At 42.5% G+C, this 22,741-nt stretch overlaps 1 protein-coding gene across 1 annotated transcript in view; it reads left to right on the top strand.

Moving 5' to 3' along the window:
• The first annotated feature begins 1,565 nt into the window (after positions 1 to 1,565).
• FBN2 (fibrillin 2) overlaps positions 1,566 to 22,741 on the top strand; it is a 260,207-nt gene continuing 239,031 nt past the window's right edge. Inside the window, exons 1-5 of the mRNA XM_043586875.1 lie at positions 1,566 to 1,819; positions 2,630 to 2,712; positions 7,531 to 7,629; positions 11,024 to 11,119; positions 19,721 to 19,816. Coding sequence (XP_043442810.1) covers positions 1,566 to 1,819; positions 2,630 to 2,712; positions 7,531 to 7,629; positions 11,024 to 11,119; positions 19,721 to 19,816 — 628 coding nt within the window. The remainder of the gene's footprint in view (positions 1,820 to 2,629; positions 2,713 to 7,530; positions 7,630 to 11,023; positions 11,120 to 19,720; positions 19,817 to 22,741) is intronic.

Here is a 22,741-nt window from a genome sequence, read left to right as displayed (position 1 = left end):
GGCCACGTGAGCTCCCTCTTGGAGGTGGAGGGCACATTTCAATCTGGAAACGCCCAGCCCCTTTGCGGGTCCCACAGACTGACGCCGCTCCTGGTGGGGAGGTGGGGGTAGGAGGGCGATGGGGAGGGCCCGGCCTCCTCTGATTGAGGTTGCAGCCAAGTTCCGCGCAAGTCTCTATTCCGGCTTGGCTTCGAATCCCCCCACCCCGGGTATAGGTCTGGGAGTACCCGTTCTCCTCCTCAACCCTGTAGCCTCTGCCCGACACGGGGAAGTTCAGCTGCGGGTCTAGCCCAGCCAAACGCCTTTAGAGACCCTCGTCCCTGGTCCGCCGCCCCGCAAGGGCGGAGGGGGAGGGGAAGGGGCTGCTGCCTCCTTTCCCAAATCCGGTCCCTAACCGCCCCCTCCCCCGTCGTCTGCTCGCTTTGTACAGTCAAAACAGAGCTAGCGGCCAATTGAGGGGGACGGGAAGCAAAGCCGACTAGCGCCTCGCCCCCTCCAGCCGGCCCCCAGGCCCCCGGCCCCCCCTCCCCTTTCCCACTTCTCTCCTCGCTCTAACCTCGCCCCCATCCCCCGCTCATTTCCTCTCGCACCCGGGCTCGCCAATCCCTCCTTCCAAGCCCCTCTTCCAGCCCCGGCCTTCCTCTCCGGCTTGCCCCCCCCCTTCTCCCCAATCTCAGTCCTCTCCCCTCCCTTCATCCTACCCCCTTCCTTCCTCTTCCCCTCCCCCAGCCCCTAGCTCCCCTTGTTCCTCCCCACCCGTTCGCCCCTTAACTCTGTCTCCGCCCACTGTGCGTCGGCCCCTGGGTCGGGGCTGCGCTCCACGTGTGGACGGTTGCGCTCCAGCCCCCACTGACAGCCGCCGCCCGCCGGCCCGCCCCACGCCCCGCCGGGCCTCAAAACCCCCGCGCCGCACCCTCGCCCGCCGCATCTTCCCCGGCCTCCAGCCTCCTGCCCTCTCTCTCACCGGCGGCTCGCCCTGGCCCCGCACACCTCAGCTCGGCTCCTCAGCCGCCGCCGGCGCGTCGCTGCCCCGCGGGACTCCAGGCGAGCCGGGAGGAGACCCTCTTCCGTGGGGGGCGACTTTTGTTTGCTTGCCGGCTTCTTTCTGGTGACTTTTGCAGCTTTGCAAGATCTGTTCCCGGAGCGCACGGGAATCCGCCGCGGCGCTGCGTGCAGGCCTTTTTTTTTCTTTTGAGGTCCGCTTTCTTTGTAACTTTACGCCGAGGCTGCTCGGGTTACTTTTGTAATTTCCCGCCCCCACCCGCTGGCGGTCCTGGAGTCGCTCGGGGCCGTGGCCCGGGGGATGCAACGTGGACCGCGCAGGGCTGCCGGCTGTACCGTCGCCGCGCCTCGCCGCCCGCTGCGCTAGAGCCCGCGCCCCGGCGTCAACCAGGGGGCCGGCGCTCGCTCCGGGGCTCCCGCTAGAGCAGGGAGCCCGAGCCCCGGGGAGTCTCGGGAGCCGACGGAGGGCTTTGTAGACCCTGACTTTTTTCAGGCCGCACAGATTTTTGTCTCCCAGCACTCCCTGTCCGCGGACCACGGTCCGCGCGCTCTCGGCGCCCGCGATGGGGAGACGGCGGCGGCTGTGTCTGCAGCCCTATTTCGTGTGGCTGGGCTGCGTGGCGCTCTGGGCGCAGGGCACGGCTGGCCAGCCCCAGCCTCCGCCGCCCAAGCCGCCCCGGCCCCAGCCGCCCCCGCAACAGGTCCGGCCCGCGGCGGCGGGCTCCGAAGGCGGGTTCGCGGTGCCTGAGTACCGCGAGGAGGGCGCCGCGGCGGCCAGCCGCGTCCGCAGACGAGGACAGCAGGACGTGCTCCGAGGGTAGGTGGGCAGGAGGCACTGGTGGGGGGACCCTTGCCTTGGCAGCTTTCCATCCCACCCCTCCCTCAGCCTAGTTCTGGCGGCTCAAGCCGCGGCCCCCTCCACCAGAATCCCGAGGACTCCCAGGAGCGCCTCCCCCTTTTCCTCCGCAGCTCAGTGGGCAAAAAGCCCTCCCTAGGGGCTTGGGTCGGAGGCCCCCGGGTGCGGATGGTAGAGCGCGCGCAGTGACCGCGGTGCGGGAACAGGTTCCAAATGTGGGGCTGGAGGCGGGCTTGAGTCCACTGGGCGTCGGGGCTGGTGGAGCCTGCCAGCACCCCACCGTCGGGGGCGCCGCTCCCGAGCCTTTTGTTTGAGGACCAGTGCGGGGCTTAGGGTTCAGTCTAATCATCAAACTCCAGCGCTTCAGCTTCCGACGCGCCTTCCTGGACACGTCGGGGCCGCAGGAACAGTGGATGGAGGAGGGACGGATTTGGGGATGAGGGCAAGGATTTTTGAAAACAGAGGGATCCCTTTGTTCTCTGCATCCGGAGGCTAGAGTAGTAGCAAATGACATGTTTCTAAGTTTCTTTTTCGCCCTTTAGGAAGGCAATACGGGAGGGCAGACGAAAAGCAAGGTTTAGACGTTTCCGACCCTCCCCTGTTCCAGCCCATGTACTTCCCTGTCTGCGCCCCAAGCCCCAAGAATGTGAAGTGTAGTTTTGGTTTGTTTGTTGTCCCGAAATCCTCTCACTCAGGGTTTTGCTTGGGAAAACCGCTAATGTGTTACCGTACCCTTCCCTCCATGTGTGTGACCTCGCTTGTCCATCGCAGGCCCAACGTGTGCGGATCCAGGTTCCACTCCTACTGTTGCCCTGGATGGAAGACGCTTCCTGGAGGAAACCAGTGCATTGTCCGTGAGTGCCTGATGGGGATTGCCGCCTGGGCAGCGCGGTCGGCCCCCTGTCAGGGCCCAGCTCTTGCATTGAGTCGTTGGGGGCACACGGTTGCTTTTAGAATCCAGTGGCCACAAAGCAGTGGTAATTAGGACGCGGCCCCATTCGAGTGTTGAGGAAGAAGCAGCCGGTTTACATCAGTTTAGGCTCCACTTCTAGGCTCTGTTGAAGGGCAATAATGATAAAGGTTTCAGAGATACTTGGAAGTTTTATCTTTCTGTGTCTATTAATACAAACTGAAGGGGGAGTACAGCAATTCCCTAGATAACTCAAAACCACTTTTTCCTAAAAGAGTCCAGATAAGACCACAATGTGATTATGTAAATTATCTGGCTTTTGACTGCATGAGGTTTAGGACTTTTGAAGATCAAGCTTGCTTAGGCCTTTGTACAAAACCACTTTATTATCTCTGGTTTCATCTCAACAGCCACATAACATAGATATGAAAGGAACTCTCTCAGGGATTTAGAGTTGACCCAGGTCAACACAATTTTTAAAAGAACTCTTCCCAAATGGTTTGAGGTTGTTTTTTTTTTTTTTTTCCTGAAGATATTTAAATTTAGGATTTTCAGGCTCCATATCTGTCTCCTAGAGTACAGTAGGTTTTTCAAAGTGTGAGGCGTAGAACTTCAAAAGTTCTGCATCTCTGGCCTTAAAATTTTTATTATTTTATTTAGTTTTCAAAGAGTATATGTAGCTTTCCTAAATTCTAATTGGAGAAGTCATTAGTTATCAACCTCACCGTGATGGGCCATAGGATGTCTTATTTCACATTCCTGTGAATTTGTGAGTTGAAGTGTGACTGGCCTTCCTCTGTGTATTTATCTAGCAGAGTCACATTTGTCTTGTCCGGAGGAGAGCCAGGTATCATAGACAGCACATTCATTTAGAGCCAATCTTGACTTTAGATTGACCTTCATGTTCTCCAGGGAAAAGATAATTATGCAACTGTGAACAGAGAAAACGGGCAAACCTCACTAGCCAAGGGATAATAAGGATGTAGTGGCATCTCTGACTCTATATTTATTGGTTTTGTGGGTTTGAGATAGACCCTTAATGTAATGTTGTTTCAGTTTTTTAAAAAGGAATGAAATCTCAAGTGTTGTGAAGACTTGTTTCTTAAAACTTTTTCTACTCTAAAAATCCCACAATCTCCAGTTGGGAGGCAAAAATGGGAAATAATGACTGTTCTTTAAAGTGATTCATAAATATTTTACATAAACCCTCTGATTATAAGCCTTTACTTTATTCAAAAGGAAGAAAGGGTACTGCATTCTTTTTTCTCCAATGCAGAAATCATCTATGTGAGGCATTTATGGAGGGTGTATTTACTCTTTCAGGCCAGTAGGGCATAATCATGCCTGCTTTAAACTTAACATGGTTCCTAGAATCCTAAGGCAGCTAATGTCACTCACCACACACCTGCCATACTAGCTGGGATGACTTAGGCATTGCGGAAAGTCTGACTCACTAAATGTAATGAATGTGACTGCCATTATTGAGTTGGAGAGCAGCCGAGAAGAAGGGATCGGTTTATGGTATGTGTTGCAAATCTGTAAAGTCAGATTTTATTGGATTGGTGTGGAATGGGAATTCCAGAGAACAGAGCCTTCCAGAATATTTGTGGTAGAAATATATATGTACATGGATATATTGTGCATATATATATGTACATGTATGTATACATATATATATATATATATATATATGTATATATGTAGCCCTCTGAATGTTGGCTTTAAATACTTTTAGTTTTTCAGTAATGTTGTGCTTTTTACTTGTTTAGAAAAACCACTTTGGAAATCTCAGAACAACAGTGGCATTGTAGCCTGCATTTCTACTACTTGAAATATTTGGGTGTTTATGAAATACAATGGAAGTTACATGTATCATAAATCTCTAGAAAGCATAAACTTTGAAGTTATCCTTAAATCTCCAAAAATGTGTATAGCACATATACCAAGAGTTCTCTACAAAAATATCAGCGCATTAAAAAAATAACTCAAACACCCAAGACTATGAAATAGTGCACAGGGGCGCGTGGGTGGCTCAGTCGGTTAAGTGGCCGACTTGGGCTCAGGTCATGATCTCGCGGTCCGTGAGTTCAAGCCTCGCGTCGGGCTCTGTGCTGACAGCTCAGAGCCTGGAGCCTGTTTCAGATTCTGTGTCTCCCTCTCTCTGACCCTCCCCTGTTCATGCTCTGTCTCTATCTGTCTCAAAAATAAATAAACGTTAAAAAAAAATTGAAATAGTGCACAAAGTAGAGGAAGAATGTAATGCCTTTATATTCTGTTGGAGAGATCTCACTTAAATTTTGAATTTTAATACTTTACATTAAATTTAGTAGTTCAATTATTTTTGGCTTTTAAAATGATAATGTGTGAAGATAATAACCAAACTGAAACCATCATAAAGTCAAAATCGGGAATTTTCATTCTAGAATTTCCTGGTGATGATAAATTATTTATTGTATTTATTGAATTTCTCTCATTTAGCAAAAGGCAAGCTCTGAGGCAACTTAGAAGAAGAGATAAGTAAAATACCAATAGAATGCATGCACCAAAGATTATTTTTTTCATACATTTATACAACAGAATTCTTTCTTTACGGAAAACATTAAAATGATTACCGTCTAGAATTTTAATCTGTTTGGCCTTCACCAGGCTTCATGAAGAGGCAAAGATAATTAAAGTTAAATGTATTTCTCAAACTGCTGCAAACCTGATGCATTTTGATTTGAGTCTCTGTGCTTGTTGTCAGGGTTCTTAGTTGTGACCTGCAAAGATCACTGAAGTACTTCTGAACTTCCCAATATTGTTTCTGAAGGAATGGAATTGACTCACTTTTCATTGGTTTGGTTTTATTTTAATCTTGTTAGAACTTGAAGCAGTGGGAAAGTTTGTTGGTTTACTTATTGTGAAATTTTGCTATGAAGGGCATTTTGATCAGTAGAATGGGAGGGAGTTGGCCTGAAATCATAGCATTTGAACCTGAAAAGACATCAGATCCCTCCAGTATAAGCTCTGTTTTCTTTTACCAAGAAGAAAACTAAAACTCAGAGAAGCTGTGTGTTTTTTTCTAAGTTTACAGTGGGTCCACAGTAGCACAAGAGCTCCACATCAGACCTCTGGCGTACTGTGTATTCTTCACTGTGCTGCGTACCTTCTCCCAGCATCTGTAAAATCCTAACAACTATGTCCTCTTGCCCTCTCCTTTTGGTGTTTCTGGGTCTCATGGTTTTCATGACTGAGAGGGATAGACAGTTTGGTGAGGGAAATTTTAATTTGAGATGAGCATGAGGAGAAAGGGCCTATATGCTTTCCCTTCTCACTGGCTCACAGCTATAGAGCACACACCTGTGGTCATAACAGAGATCTGCTGTCTGAGGATGACCGGTCTTCCTCCATGAGACCTTCCTTGGGTTTAGGACCTGGGTATTCACACTTTGTAGATCACCTAAAGCCTAAACTCAATGTCAGCTTGCTGGGGATAGGGGGCTTTGACATAAAATATTATTTTAGTGAATATGTGTCACTGGAAAATTATTGGTGATCAGAAACTGTAGCACATTTTAGAAATTAACGGTCCACTCTATGACAGGAACCATGTTCTTGCCTAACAGTCTTCACACTGTGATCTATGACATTTTCACTTATAAGGACTACTAATGGAGATGCTGGTCATATTATGTGGATGTCAAGAGGCAATTTGGAGAAGGAAAACAATTACTGAGTTAGCTTGCTTCTGTGGAACATGCCACTTAACATTATTGCGGGTCTTAGATCTTTTTGAAAATTGTGAGACCCCTGTCTAGCAAAAGACACATACGCACATCTGCATAAATGTTTATAGCTAGTTTGAAGACATTCCAGACTCTCCTCTTCTTGTCTTCATGCATCTACTCATGGAGCATTAAAGTACATAGACTTTGTGCACAAAGAAAGAATTCAGTTGTAGATATGGAGATAAATGAACTGACTAAACATGGGAGAGCCTTCCCATTTGAAAGCACTCTGCTGACGATTTTGAGGATCCATGGTATGTGCTGTGTCAGTGAGCCTAACATTCTTTGCTGTGATGACCCTCATACCTTGGAGGTCACAACCGCAGGAGGCTTTAACTCTCCCTCCATCAAGATGTCGCAGCAGCTTTTCTGAGCAGCAGGGATAGGCCACGTTGTGGTGGTAGCATCAGGGAAGAAAGGCTGGAGGAAGGAGAGAGGGAATTATTAAGGAGAACAAAGATTGATGATGGGGCAGGTCAGATACCAGCTGGGAAGGAATGTGCACAGAACCCCTGGGGCTTGGCCAAGTGGTTAGGGCTCAGAGTCTCTGGCTCCACCCATTTTGTATTTCCTATGTCTTGTGAAGATCTTTTCCAGAGTGGGCTGTGTTTCCTGAGGTATGTGGGACCTCTGGGTTTCCTCAGTCCTCCCAGATTCTAGGACCAAAACTGTTGTCTTGTGGTAAATTCTGCGTATAAACACTCTGCCTTGAATGGGAAACATGACCCATATTGATGGGAGAATTAAAGGGCTATGGAACTTGAAATAGTGCCATTTGTTTGCACATTATTGTAAGGATACTTATGAGACTAAGTCTCATGTCTACAATGGGTAGTTTTGTTACATATCTGAAATTAGTCATTATGTATCCCATGGTTGTTGTTGTTTTTATCTTAGCTTTTCAGGTTTAGTGTTGTTAACTGTAGCTTTCTGGTTTTGTAAACTGTGGATTATTACCTAATTGTTCCTCTCCTTCCCTATTGTGCTTTCCACAGCAATTTGTAGAAATAGTTGTGGAGATGGATTTTGTTCCCGTCCTAACATGTGTACCTGTTCCAGCGGCCAAATATCACCAACCTGTGGATCAAAATCAAGTATGTTTCTTAGATGTGACCTTACTTAGTGCATTATTCTGAAACTTCTGAGTAAACGCAAAATGTCTTTTGCAACAAGGGTATAAGTCTCTGATTATTTTCCTTACTAACTATATCTGTATTTGTCTTTGGAGTGAAAAATCTTCGGTGGCTTAATTATTGTCACCATAAACTAAGAAGGAGTAGGGTCATGATGTTTATTCAGCAAAATGCTTTAATTCTGGTCCAGAAGCTACGCATCTATGTTACAAAAGTACCTGGATTCAGTGGAGAAGTTCTTTATAATTAGGAATTGTTGGGGAGCCTGGGTGCCTCACTCAGTTAAGTGTCTGACTTCAGCTCAGGTCGTGATCTCAGAACTCGTGGGTTCGAGTCCCCGCGTCAGGCTCTGTGCTGACAGCTCGGAGCCTGGAGCCTGCTTCTGATTCTGTTTTTCCCTTTCTCTGACCCTCCCCCACTCACTTTCTTTCTCTCTCTCAAAAGTAAATAAACATTTAAAAATTTTTTTTTTTAAATGAATAAGAACTGTAACTTACTGGGTTTTTACTATGTGCCTGGTACTGTTTTATGTTTTTGACGATCCCATGTTATTTAATCCTCACATAAAAAGAACTATGAGGTAATATTATGACCCCATTTTACAGAGAAAGAAGATGGGTGTGTTTGAGTTAAGTAACTTGCCCAGGGTAACATAGATTTGAATCCACGTGTTCTGATGCCTAAACCTGTAGGCATTTGCAAACCCTATGCTCTGTTTATTGCCTATTGTGTAATCCTGTGGTTCAGGTCCTGTTTTGTAGGTTAACTAATCGGGAAAGGTAACTGACAAAATACTGTGTACTGACGTGATGCTTTACGTTTATTAACTTGCTCTGCTTTACACATACGAACTCCCAGCAACCCTGAAAGATCACAACAACAGACTAACATTGTGTTATTCATGACCTAGCTAAGAATTGTCGGGTCTTCAAGCGTAATCTTTTAGGCCAGTGTTTAAGGTAATATTCTAACAGAGTAGAAGCAGATAACTCTTTATTTAATTGCTCAGTAATTGAATAAAATTTTAAACTTGCCTCAAGCCAGAGTGATGTTTCATTCTTAACATTTCTCTCTCCACGTTTTCCCTAAGAAGACATGCAAGAGAATCTGTCTGACTCAGATATTGAAGATTCAAGATTTCTATGACAGATGTCATTGTCTTCTGATGAAACTTCTGAGTAGAACTTTAGTTTCATTTTCTTTGAAAATAATCCGTCATTTTCTCAGCTTTTTAAAGCTCTCGTTCACAGTTCATCCAGGCTTTCTCTGACCACCCTGATTAGCAGATTTCCTCCATTGCTTTCCGGGACCTCCCTTATCTGAACGCCTGGAAGATATTCTTGCCCATATCTTCATTGTCTTGTCTTAGTTTTCCCGCAAAAGACAAACAAACAAACCCAATCCTGGAGAAATTTTACAATTCAACTTTTTAATTCTCTGCCTGGGCAACAAAACATTCACAGGCCTACCCTCATTTTATGGTATATAATTCCAGAGGGCATCCATGAATTTCTGTGGCCTTGAGTAATAACTCTATTTTCATCAGGAAATATTCTCTCTTTTCCAGTCCCTACCCTGCTCCACTTCCTAAGGCATTTAGCACCATTACTGACTCTCTTTATGAAATGCTCTTTTCCCTTCACTAGTGCAATATCAATGGCCACAGTGTTCCTTTATTATTATTATTATTATTATTATTATTATTATTATTATTTTAGTCTCCTGTCCGTGTCCTCTTCATTAGACTTCCTTTCAGAGTTCAGCATTGTCAACAGTCTGGTCTCCCTGGGTGAACTCATTTGCATATATGCCTTCAACTACTACCAATATGTTGCTAACTCATAGTGATGATCTCCAGAATATATCCTTCCATTGAGCCTCATATTCGCCTGTTCCGTTTCCTATTCCACATCTCCGTGATGCTTAGTAAACTTCTGAAAGGTGGTAGCATGAAATTTGATTCATTGTTGCCCACAGTCTACTTCCGGTTTCTCTTGCCTCAGCAAATGGCGCTGCCATCCACCCAGTGCTTGAGCAACTGTTTCTCTTCGCTTTCTCCCTCTTTCTCTCATGTCATATCAGCTCTTTCAACAAGACCTGTGAGTTCTCTTGGGAAACATCTCAAATACATCTTCTCCTTTGCATCACCACTGAGAGCCTATGGTTTAGCGCCCCACATCTCTCAGAGGGACTACTGCAGTAACCTTCCGAGGGCTTCTGCTCTTGCTCTCTTCAAATCTCTTCTGTGCAGAGCAGCTTGAGGAATCCTTTAAAAATACAGATTGCATCACTTTACTGTCTGATTTAAATCCTTTCAATGACTTCTGTTGCATTTGGGATATAATGCAAAACCTTCAATGGCGAAGGAGGCCTTGCATTATCTGGCTGGCCTCTGGATGCCTCTCCAGGATCTTCTCTTCTCAGCCTGACTCTTTATAATCATGTAACCCTTTCAGTTCTTCAAACAGAAGAACTTTACCATCTGAGAGTATTTCAATTTTCTGATTCCTCTCCCTGTGAGGTTCCTCGCTGGTACTTCTCATGCCTGGCTCATTCTCATTCTTTTTTTTTTTTTTTTTAATAATTTCTTTTTTTTTTTTTTAATTTTTTTTTTCAACGTTTATTTATTTTTGGGACAGAGAGAGACAGAGCATGAACGGGGAAGGAGCAGAGAGAGAGGGAGACACAGAATCGGAAACAGGCTCCAGGCTCTGAGCCATCAGCCCAGAGCCCGACGCGGGGCTCGAACTCACGGACCGCGAGATTGTGACCTGGCTGAAGTCGGACGCTTAACCGACTGCGCCACCCAGGCGCCCCTGATTCTTTAGAACTCAGTTTAAGTGTTGCATCAGAATGGTTCTTGTCTCGCTTCTGTCTAGGTTCCTTTTTGACTCCAGGCTATTCCCTTTCATGACACAATTTCCTTTGGAGAACCTGTCACAACCTATGATGGCTTTGTGGCATTTGTTGACTTGTGTTTTGTCTGTCTATGGGAATGGTAGCTTCATGAGAGTGGATAGTAAGTCTTTCATTACAGTGGGGCGCTGAGCACATAGGGCAGGCACTCAGCCTCTGCATTCCAAATGGATACACAAGTGCTTCCCACATTCTGGAAACTACACTACTAGTCATCATATATTGATTGACAGTGAAAGTGTAATATGTTTTAAAGGCATGGTGAGTAATGTAATACATATGCTCGTGTGTGTACTTACACAAATAAAGATGTATTTGTGTCATACTGCTTCTGTAGAATATATTTGCCATTGAATTGGGATTTAGTATACTTTTATAACTCACAGATACTGTAATTATAGTGATTGATAGTTTTATACTTTTTTGCTGTTCCTTGCAGTTCAGCAGTGCAACGTTAGATGCCTGAATGGAGGGACCTGTGCTGATGACCATTGCCAGTGCCAGAAGGGATATATTGGAACTTACTGTGGACAACGTAAGGAACATTGGCATAGACTTCGTTTATTAGCAGTCATTTGATTCAGTGGGTATTTCATACTAAGCCATAATTTAAGGGGGTGTGAAGTCTATGATCATTAAAAAAATAATTTTGGGGCGCATGGGTGGCGCAGTCGGTTAAGCGTCCGACTTCAGCCAGGTCACGATCTCGCAGTCTGTGAGTTCGAGCCCCGCGTCGGGCTCTGGGCTGATGGCTCAGAGCCTGGAGCCTGTTTCCGATTCTGTGTCTCCCTCTCTCTCTGCCCGTCCCCCATTCATGCTCTGTCTCTCTCTGTCCCAAAAATAAATAAACGTTGAAAAAAAAATTTAAAATAAAAAAATAATTTTATGTAGTAAGCCATCCCTTACACTTAAATTTCCAATTTGTATCATATGAGATTTGTTTCTCTTTAAAGTGTTTGTGTTTTAGAGTACTGATGTTGAGTACCACCCCTACTTTATCAGATTTGACATATATCACAAGTTAGTACTCACTTGCTTTTTTAAAAATCTAGCTCCTTAAAAGATGAATACCAAACTAAAGAAATGGTAAAGATTGTTGCGATTTCTCTCTCTCTCTCTTTAGGATACCCCAAAATGAACCCTAGGAGAGCCAATCTTACAAACTGTTTTTGCTCGTATATGTTTAATGATACAATACGGTAGTGCAGGGCTATGAAATGATTTTTTAAAAATGCGATGTCATTGTGAAAGAGGGAGCTTTAATCCAGTAAAGATCTTCTCTTCACTGTCTGGAGAATATTCTGCACTAATTAGATAACCTTTTAACAAAGATGTAGGTATTGTAGCTCTTGGATAATAACATATCGCTTGAAGTTTGTGTTTCCCAAATGGTGGGACTCTTACTAGAATCCCCATATTTTAAAGTATGGATGAGTAAAAGAACAAAACGTCAAACATCATTGAATCATAAATAGTAACAAGGCCCCTTTTCATGTGGATTTCATCAGATGCAGAGTCTCGGTTTGGTGCTGATCTTTGAGACCTCCCTAAGAATTTTTCATCAGCGTTTTACTATCTGTCTGTCTGTCTGTCTATCTATCTATCTATCTATCTATCTATCTAAGAGAGAGTGCACGCACAAGGAGGGAGAGGGGCAAAGGGAGAGAGAGAGAATCTTAAGCACAAGGCTCGATCTCAGAACCCTGGGATCATGACCTGAGCCCATATCAAGAGTTGGGCACTTAACTGACTGAGCCACTCATGCTCCCCTGTCATCAATCCTTTCAATATAGAAAAACGAAACAGTAGAAGTGCAAGAGTATCTACCTTGCTTAAGCTAATCTTATTTTACTTTTGTTAGAGCTTTAAAAGATTTAAAAAGTTGTTTTCACTATGTATGAAGCATAAAATTTACTATTTTATCCATTTTTTCAAAAGTTTATTTATTTGTTTTTGAGGGGAGGTGGGGTTGCAGAGAGAAAGAATTCCAAGCAGGCTCCCTGCTGTCCCAAGTACAGAGCCCGACATAGGGCTCCATCTCGTGAACCTTGAGATCATAACCTGAGCCAAAATGAAGACACTTAACCAACTGAGCCACGCAGGCGCCCCTGTTTTAACCATTTTTAAGTGTACAGTTGAGTAGGATTGAGTACATTCACAACTGTTTTGTAATCATCACCACCATCCATCTTCAGAACTTTGTTTTTGAGGTACACGAGTAAAACTGTACTCATTAAACACTGACCCCCCCCCCCATTTCTCCCTCACCCTGTCCCCTGGCAACCACCATTGTGCTTTCTGTGTATGTACATTTGACTGACTCTCAATACCTCAAGTAAGTGGAATCACACGGTACTTGTCCTTTTGTAACAAGCTTATTTTGCTTAGCATAACGTGTTCACGTTTCCTCCGTGTTAGAACATGGGTTAGAATTTCCTTCATCTTTAAGGCTGGTGAACATTCCCCTGTATGTATCGACCATCTTTTGTTTTTGTCTATTCGTCCATGAATGGACACTTGAGGTTCTGCTGTCTTTTGGCCGTTGTGGCTATAGGTGCACAAACATCCCCTTGAGTCCCTGCTCTCCGTTCTTTTGAGTGCGTACCTGGAAGTAGAATTTGTGGCTCATATGCTGATTCTCTTTTTGATTGGAAGAGCTGCCTTACTGTTTTTGTTAGTGGCTGCACTGTTTTACATTCCCACCAGCAGCGTACAAGGATTCTAATTTCTCCACCTTCTCACCAACACTTCGGCTTTTTGTTTGCGTGTGTGTGTGAGTGAGATAGCTATCCTACTGGGTGTGAGTGAAGTGGTATCTTCTTGTGATTGTGGTTATTTTTAGGTCTGCCTCCCATTTAGGGTAATACAGCTTTCTATTTACAAATGCTATGAAGTTTTCTTTTAAAATAATTTAATATAAGTAGGTGAATCAACTTGAAGAAAAATACTTTGTTCAGGTCAGGAGTCGGCCATCATTTTCGGTAAAGGCCAGATAATATTTTAAACTTTGTGGTCTTTCTCACAACTACTTAGCTCTTCTATTACGGTGCAAGCATGACCATAAACCCTATGTAAATGAAAGAATTTGGCTGTGTTTCAGCAAAGCTTTATTTTTGGACACAGAAATTTGAATTTTATACCATTTCCATGTGTCACAAAAATATTACTGTTCTTTTGATTCTTCAACCATAGAAAAATGTTAAAACCTTTCTTGACTCATGGGCAGTACAAAAACAGGCTGTGGGCCAGATCTGACCTGTGGGCTGTAGTTTACAGATCCCTTTTGTAGGTGGCTTTCAGGTATGGCTACAGATGTTAAGATAATCTGAGATTGACAAGTTTGGGAAGTGGAGCATTAAGGAATTTGAGAGAATACACTGCACTGAGGCCACTTTCCTTTCGGGAATAAGAGATGCCAGTTTAACAACTTTTTTGGGCCAGGTTTGACCAGGCAGGAGCAGGAAATAGCTGGACAACAGTGGAACAGAAATCGTAGCAAAGTTTCTTTTTTCATGGATGATTTTTTTTTCTATATTTTCTTCATACATTTAGGTAGTTTCTAAATTTTATACAATGGACCCCAGTTTATAACCACTAAAAGAAACCTTTTATGAACATAATATTATAAGGAGGCTGACTTATACCTTTTTTGTACCTATACAGAAATGTTAGGAGATCTGATTGTATTCCTGTTTTATAGAGTTGAGTAGTAAGGGAAGAGACACAATTATCCTTTAAACTCAGCCTTTTGGTCTATAGGGGAGAATGATGATTGCTTTACAATCATAGGGGGGAAGAGCCTGCCTCTACTGTTCTTTCAGAGTATTTACTCAGATCTGTTATGAAACTAGCTGCTTTCAGCCTGAATTCAGCTGATACATCTGTCTGGGTATATGTGTGTGTGTGTATTTTCCTGAAGGTTCTGCAGAAAGAGTGTGTTAGTGTGTCCCTTCCCTGTTCTTCACAGAAATGGAAAGTAAAGGGATGGAAAGTAGTTTCTCTTCCTACAGGAGGCACTTTTATGTTCGTCTGTCTCTGTGCCAAATCCTACCAATGTCCCCACATTTTTCATTTAGGGGAAAGGGAAAAGCACTGGGTCAGAAGAGCAGCATATATGAGGGGCGCCTCGGTGGCTCAGTCGGTTAAGTGTCCGACTGGCTCAGGTCATGATCTCACAGTTTGTGAGTTCAAGCCCCGCGTTGGACTCTGTGCTGACAGCTCGGAGCCTGGAGCCTGCTTTGGATTCTGTGTCTCCCTCTCTCTCTGCCCCTCCCCCACTCACACTCTGTCTTTCTCAAGAAATAAATACTAAAAAAAATTAAAAGAAATAAAAACATTAAAAAATTAAAAAAAAAAAAGAACAGCATATATGAAAATTTGTTCTCTGAATATCTCTTGAGGCAAAACTATCCTTGCACAGTACTTAGGGTTCATAGGACACATGATGCAGGCAAATCATAGAACCAGAAAAATTCATTCACAGCAAGTAAGAAGGTGGCAAGGTGTGACATCAGCTCAAAACATGGTATAAGGAAGCCACTTCCTAAGTTGTCTGACAGACAGACAGACAGAGAATTACAGTACTGAGAGTAAGGAAGCAGGTGTAAAAACTCTCAGCCTGTGAATCCAGAAAAGTCCTGGAAATATGTTTGCTAAAATGAAGATTATAAAAACATGTAAACTGCTTAGCTGCCTTCCCAGAAATGTGGACAGTCTTCTTTAGAAAGCACTCATTCATTTCATTCAGCAGTGTTTATTGAGTCACTCCTGGGAGCTCCATGCTGTGCAAGGTGTTGGGAGTAGATCCATGAGCAAAAGGTCCCATTTTAGGTCAGTGGGAAAAGGGTTCCAGGCAGAAGGAGAAGCAGTTTCACAGGATGTTTGGTGCAAACAGACTTTGCGTATTTTGGAGACCATGAAAGAAGACCCATGTGGCTAAAGAGAGGAGAGGAGGTAAGGGTAGGAGGTGAGTTCTGAGATGGTGGTAGAGGGCCTTATACCCCAAGAAAAGAAATTTGGAGTCATTGAGGCAGTTTGAGCAGTGGAATGATATGATCTGATTAACTTAGAAGCATCATTCTGGCTATTGTGTTGGAACTGGGTTGTAGAAAGAGTGAGAGAGAAAATGAAAGGCCAGTTAGCAGCCAGGGTAGGGGTGCCCATGCTCGGTGTAATTGAGGATGTGATAAGTCCTTGCCTTGAGCTTGTATTTGGAAGTAGAATCTGTGGAAGGAAGTGTGTGCTGACGGGCTGGGCATGCGGTGGGGGGGGGGGGGGGGGTGGGGGTGGTGGCGGTCCGGTGGTTGATGGTGGTGGAGAAAAACAAAAAGCAAAGACCTCTGATGACAACTGGAGGTTTGGGTAGAGCTCCAGAATGTGAATGGTAGTGTCATTTTCTGAAATGGGAAATAGCCAGGGAGTGGGTTAGGTGGGGCTGCAAATATGGAATAGCAAGGATTTTGTTTTGCATTTGTGATAGTTCAAGGAGTCCTTTCCACCTCCAATTGGAAAGATGTTTGAGCTAAGATCTTAGGAGAGAGCTTAGGGAAATATGAACTTGGGAGCACAAGACTGAATTTTTATATAGATAATAGGTTAATTATAGGCCGTGATAAAGATCCCTAGGAAGTTGCTGTGGATAGTATGTAGCATGTATTTTTCTCCACTGCCTTTTGCTGTATATCCCACAGCAGGTGTAAGCATTGTTTTTCTTCCTGGAAAGCATTCTTTCCATGGTGGAAATTTAGGCATATTCACGTTTCTTTCCAACTCCAGTTGAAGTGTAAATTTGCATTTCCATTATATTTTGTCACAAGAAAAACTACTTTATAAAATAACTTTCAGGGCACCTGGCTGGCTCAGTTAGAAGGTCATGCAACTCTTGGTCTCGGGGTCATGAGTTTCAGCCCCATGTTGGGTGTGGAGATGACTTAAATAAATAAAAGTTTGAAAAATGAAATAATTTTTATCATAACTCATTCTTAAGGAAAATTTTTGTTCCACTTTTACATGCACTGCCTGCTTATCTTCTGTTGCTGTTGTTCCTCAGTGTAAACTTTGGGTTCTGTAGAGCATGTCTTATTTTTCATAAAATACCCTGTAGAATAGAAGAGAAGGAGAATTAAAGTTTGTAGAACACCTTCAATGTGCAGCTACTGTGCACTTGGTTTTATACACTGTTTTATTTAATCTGCGGGGCCCTCTAAGCTAGGGACAATTAACTCACTTTTTCAGCAGAATCAGAAAGATAATTTGATTAGGGTGTGCTCATCTGTTCACTGTGGCATTCTGCCTTCCAAAATAGTGGAAAAAAGACTGCAAAACTTTCATGTATTGCAGGATTTTTTTTTTTTTGTAACTGAGGTACATCAACTTCTACATTAGATAAAGGGGATACAAGCAAGCAAACTGGTCTCTGTTGTGGAAGGAGCTAACTCTCACGCGAAAACTGGAAATGTCAGCCAGTAGCTGTACGAGTGGGTCTCATCCTCTTTGTTCATGGGAACCCTTTACATTTAAGAAAAAACAAATTATTGAGGATCTTGAAGATCTTTTGTTTAAGTAGGTTACATCTGCGGATATTTTTGCCCTGTTAAAAATTAAAATAGAGAAATTTGTAAAAAAAAGTATTTACAATAACAAACCATATTGTATGGTGACCTGAATTTTCTAAGGAACAATAAATATGTTTTCCCCACTGAGAAACTGAAACAAAACACACACACACACACACACACACACACACACACACACAGAATGAGAAAAGAGACATTATGAGTATAGCCTAAACAGGTTACACTAGGTTTCATCTGTAGTGGACGAGTTCTTTCCAGGAGAAAGTCCAGGATTATCTAGCCGCCTTCTTCTACCTGGGATTTGGAAGTGTGTTTTTGGAAAACCCTGAGAGAAGCTCTTCCTTCACTTAACACGGGGATAAATCCTGAGTGTCTCCCATGAATGTTTTCTCCCCAGTCACCTTAAAGCCTAGCATGTGTCTCATGAGGGAACACGTCAGGAAAAGTGGTTTCCATTTTCGTTTCTTACAGCTTGCTGATGTTTCAGGCAGTTTTCTCACACCGTAATTCATTCCATTAGGCAAGGGCCACCTCTTTGCAGTGTATCTTTGTAGCAGTGGAGATCTTCAAACGCTGGCAGTTGTTTCTGTGGAGTTACACACTACTGAGCGTTCTAGGATAGGTTTTTGTTTTCTTCCACATTCCTGTCCATCCCCATCTTTCTCATACTTCTCATGACCTTTATTTCCTTTATCCTTCGTATTTCTTCACCTAATTGATGGCCTAGCCCGTATTTCCAGACAGTAATGAGTAGGAAGTGCTATGCAGAACTCCGCTTGGGACAAGGGAAGAAGCCGAAAGGTGTAGTTCTTACACAGGCCTAATTGTGCAGATGGACGTAGACTACTTCCTGCCTTTGAGCAAAGCCTGCTGTAGACAAAGAATCTTAAAGCTATTAGCACAGTGGTGCTTTAAGATGAAGACATCTTTTGTTTCAGAGTATGTTCTGGTTTTGTACTGTCAGCAGAACAGAAGCCACTTGGAGTAGTGTGGATGAAAATAGGTAAACCAGCTGAACGTTCCGGTAAGGAAATAGCAACGTTATTGCATATTTAGATATCAGTTTATTTATTGAGCTTCCCTTTTTTGATATGTACTTCATTTGAAGGGCACATAGATGTGCTTTGCCCCCTCACTTTGCTTTAATGTCTTAAGTTCTGTTTTTTGAGCATGAGTCATAGAATGCAATCCTTTTCATCTATGAGGACATTGTTGATATTCAACAAAGTGGGTGGGTTGACCGACAAGCTCTTAGTATTTTTTCTTGGAGAAGGCATGATTCTTAGATTCAGCTGCTGTCAGGAGAATTAGTAGGAATACTTGTTTTTCAGGGAATCTGCAGAATGGTTTCCTTTTTGTGGTCCTGGCTGCTGAGGGTGGTGCAGTGGGGGAGGGGAGTGGCTCAGGGTCAGTTCTGGCTCCCTGGGGCCCACAGAGGCTGAATTGAATCCTGGTTTCCCTGGTCCCAAGTGGAAAGGAGTGAAAGAGTGCAGGCTGCCTGTGTGTGTCATGAAAATTTTGGACCATGGGTTAATTTTTTAATAAAAATATTTATTATATTGACACAGAGAGGTTTTCCCTTCTTAGCTTTTATATCCTCTATGTGCTGTCTACAGATTCCAGATTCATTATTTCTTTTGGTGTTTCATTCCTGAATTGATGGTATTCCCCTCTCACTTTTCATGTTACATTTGCCCTTTTCTTATTGACTACCCCCACCCTGTCTTTTTAGGAGGGGCTTTTTTTCTTTTCTTATTTTTCCTTCTCTGTGTTGCCATATCCTCTTTATTTTTCCATGTCACATACCTCCCCCTTTTCTCTCTCTCTTTCTGCTACCTGTTGTCTGGCCCCTTTTTCCAGCATTTCCCCATATTTTAATCACCTCCTTACCTGTGATGTTCGATTATGGGGCTAATAGAACTAAAATAGACGGTTATATAGTCATACTCTGATAGTATGAACATTTGAGCCAGCTAATTTTTGTGATTCTGATTAAAAAAAAACAAAAAACAAAAAAACTTTTACCGAACCTGTGCCTAACAGTGTGACTTAAATTGATTGTGTAGGCTTTTGTCTCAATATACATCATATATATTTACTTAAATGGGTGATGTGAGCTGTAGCTTGTTTGAGAGGTGAGATCCATTATAGGTTTAATCTCCACCAAATATTGTACAGATGACCCTTGAACAACATGGATCTTGGGTGGGGGATGTCAACCCCCCCTGCAGTTGAAAATCTAAGTATGTAACTTTTGAATCCCCAGAAACCTAACTGCTAATAGTTAATGGGAAGCCTTACTGATCACATAAACATTCGATTAGCACATATTTTGTATGTTACATGTATTATATGCTATATTCTTAAAGTATGCTGTAAGAAAGAAAATGTTATTAAGGAAATCCCAAGGAAGAGAAAATACATTTACAGTCCTTTACCGTATTTATCGAAAAATCTCTGCATCGGAGTGGACCAGTGCAGTTCAGACCTGTGCTCTTCAGAGGTCAACTGTACTTGGAGATTTACTGTTTAATGAGCTTCTTGCTGTGTTTTGTGTGCAGCCGTCTGTGAAAACGGATGTCAGAATGGTGGACGCTGCATTGGACCCAACCGCTGTGCTTGTGTTTATGGATTCACTGGTCCGCAGTGTGAAAGAGGTAAGAAAAGAGAAGTGAGAACCTCCCTTTGGAGGAGCCTCTTTTGCTGTAACAACATGTAATTTTTTGTTATCCAATGAGAATTTTTCTAAAGAAATAATACTTTTATTCGTCATTGAGTATGTCGAGAACTTGAGATGTAAGATTATGAGATGTAACTAACAACAGCTGAAGAATGTCAGTTTTCTTCATCAGAGTGACCTCCGTTTGGGAGGCCAGTGGAAGTTCTGTTGGGCAGGAGAAAAGGGGTGGAGGAATGACTGGTCAGTAGGCATCCAGCATTGTCTGCTTTATCATGTGAACGGTCAGACAAGCCCATTTGAAACCAGTTTGCCATTATACGAATAGCACTTAAACTCATGACCTATAGACTGCTGAAAATCTCCAGGGCTGATGCGCTAAATGAACTATTAAATGGCGTCTTGGTAGCAAATGGGTGCGAGTGGCATGTCACAGATGTTTAATCTTATAAAATGTGATAAATAACTAACACTGAACTATATGAGTAAAAATAAGCTTAAACTGAAAGCAGTATTACATAATCACTCATAATGACATACATCCTCTGTTTCCCCAGGTATTGTCATAGCATCCCAACTTGTAGAGCACTTTCTTTGTTGCAGAACGCTAGAGTATCTGAAGCTATGTCATTGAAGTATTACAGATAAATAGTGCTTGACCATTTATATATAGAGACTTTAAACTGCAAAGAAACCTTCTATTTAAAAATGTATACTCATTACCCTGACGAAAACTGTATCATAGTATTTGGATTAAATCTTGAGAAGAAACTGAGAAACGAATCCTACAGCGAAGTTTGAAAAGTAAGATATATGTAGCCATTTAGCATACACTGGTATGTGTGTATATATTGCCATATTTATATTATTCCTGAAGTAATTGAGATTTCTTGGGACTGAAGTACATTCCACAAATGACAGAGTGTGTAGATATACTTAGGATAAATTTAAATGTCTTTCCCATATGCTTTTATTTTGGGAAAAAGAATTAATTGTGAAATGTTAGCATAAAAAGGTAAGTTGTTGAGAATGGAATGATACAAATTTCCTATATAATGTTAAGTTTATTTAAATACTATAGCTTGGATAATAGTTCAATTTAAATTTTCAAACATAATTATAATTGGTGGAATGATGTTCATTTTTCTGGAAGTCATGCAACTTTGGCAGTTCTTTCATCCTAAGCAGATTTCAAGTTCAGTTCCTAATTGGCGAAGGAATTGGGCAGTTTCAAGTCAGAGGCTTCCAGGCATTACATCATTATTCTCAACAGTTATTCATTCATTAGATTTGTTAGTCCTTACTAAATTTATGGGAATCCAATAAAGACTTACATATATTTCACATGTACAGTAGCATGTTTTCAGAAGAAATTACAAAATTAATTAGTTAATGAATGGACCTAAAGGATACTTTTTAAAACATGAATTTGTTTCTTAAAATTTTTTTTTAACGTTTATTTTTGAGAGAGACAGAGAGAGAGAGAGAGAGAGAGGACGTGCTTGTGTGCATGCAAGCGGGGGAGGGGCAGAGAGAGGGAGACACAGGATCTGAAGAAGGCTTCAGGCTCTGAGCTGTCAGCACAGAACCCGACGCAGGGCTCGAACCCACAAATTGTGAGATCATGACCTGAACCGAAGTCAGATGCTCAACTGACTGAGCCACCCAGGTGCCCCCAACTTTTTTCCTTCTTTTAATTTTTTTTAATGTTTAAAAACATGGGTTTGTTTCTTAAAAATCTTTTTAGTTACTACCCTTTGGGTGAAATTCTAAAACTTCATTCCTTTTAAAAAAAAAACTTAGCAATTTCCATTCTTGTATTGCAAATATGAATTTATGTGCTTTTAGAAGATATTTTCTGGAATATTTAAATGTGTAATAGCTAATCTCACTAAAAGTAGAGTTCATGATTTTTCTTAGGAAGCATTGTCTACACAAATACAAAAGGAATAATTTATTTATGTTGAGCTTAGTGAATAGGGGCAAGTGCCCTGTTAACATTTGTAGTTTGTATTGTCTTTTTCAATTACGGAGTTTCAAAATATATGTTCTTTGTTCTCTTAAAAGAAAAAAAAAAGACTTTTATACAATGAGGGATCTTTTTCCTCCTTAATGTAGGATACATATAATTTTCCTTTAAATTGACATCTGGGAGTCAGTTGTATGATAAAACACGGCTGCTTTTCCAGCTATCTGGGCTTCTGGCAGACTGGTTTCTGGACTGGAGACAGAGACTGAGTGGTAACTGAGTGGCTGGCATGATTATGGCATTTAACTTGAGTCTTTGTGGTGGGTTAGTGGAACCTCTTTGGAGTTCTTTTCTCCCTCTTGCTGATATGGACAATGATCTTTTTTATATTTAGCATTAAAGAGTTCTTAGGGCCACTGCTGATTGTAGAAGGCAGACAACCCAGCTGTGTCCAAGGCACATGAAGGGACTCTGTTCTTTTTGGCTTGTCTCTTCAAACAGATGGCATTTGAAAAAAGATAAATATTGCACTTTATGTATACCTGAGAATACACAGAAATGGAATTAGCATCATATATCAAGACCTGGTGCTTTTTTTCCCCCTAACATTTATAATGTACCTTCTTATTTATCAGTAGAAACTTGAAGGGGGCAGGCAGGCAAGAAATGAACTTACCTAAGGGATTTCTGGACTAGATATGGTGATTACTTGATTACAAATGCAGCCAGCCCAAAGTCCCTATTTCACCTTCTTTGACTTAAATGATTGCTGACATCTTGGATTTTCCTTAAGGCTTATAAAAGGAACATCTGTTAGAAGTATATTATAGACTCTTCTAGATTATCCATAAATTACTACAACACACTTTTTTTTGTCACGTAAACATGACTTTCTTTAAAAAGTAGATACATTTGGTGAAACTTCAAATATTCTTA

This window comes from Prionailurus bengalensis, chromosome A1 (assembly GCF_016509475.1).
Source record: "Prionailurus bengalensis isolate Pbe53 chromosome A1, Fcat_Pben_1.1_paternal_pri, whole genome shotgun sequence".
NCBI lineage: Eukaryota > Metazoa > Chordata > Mammalia > Carnivora > Felidae > Prionailurus > Prionailurus bengalensis.
The sequence above is the reverse complement of the archived record's forward strand: the minus strand, read 5'-3'. Positions and strand labels throughout refer to the sequence as shown.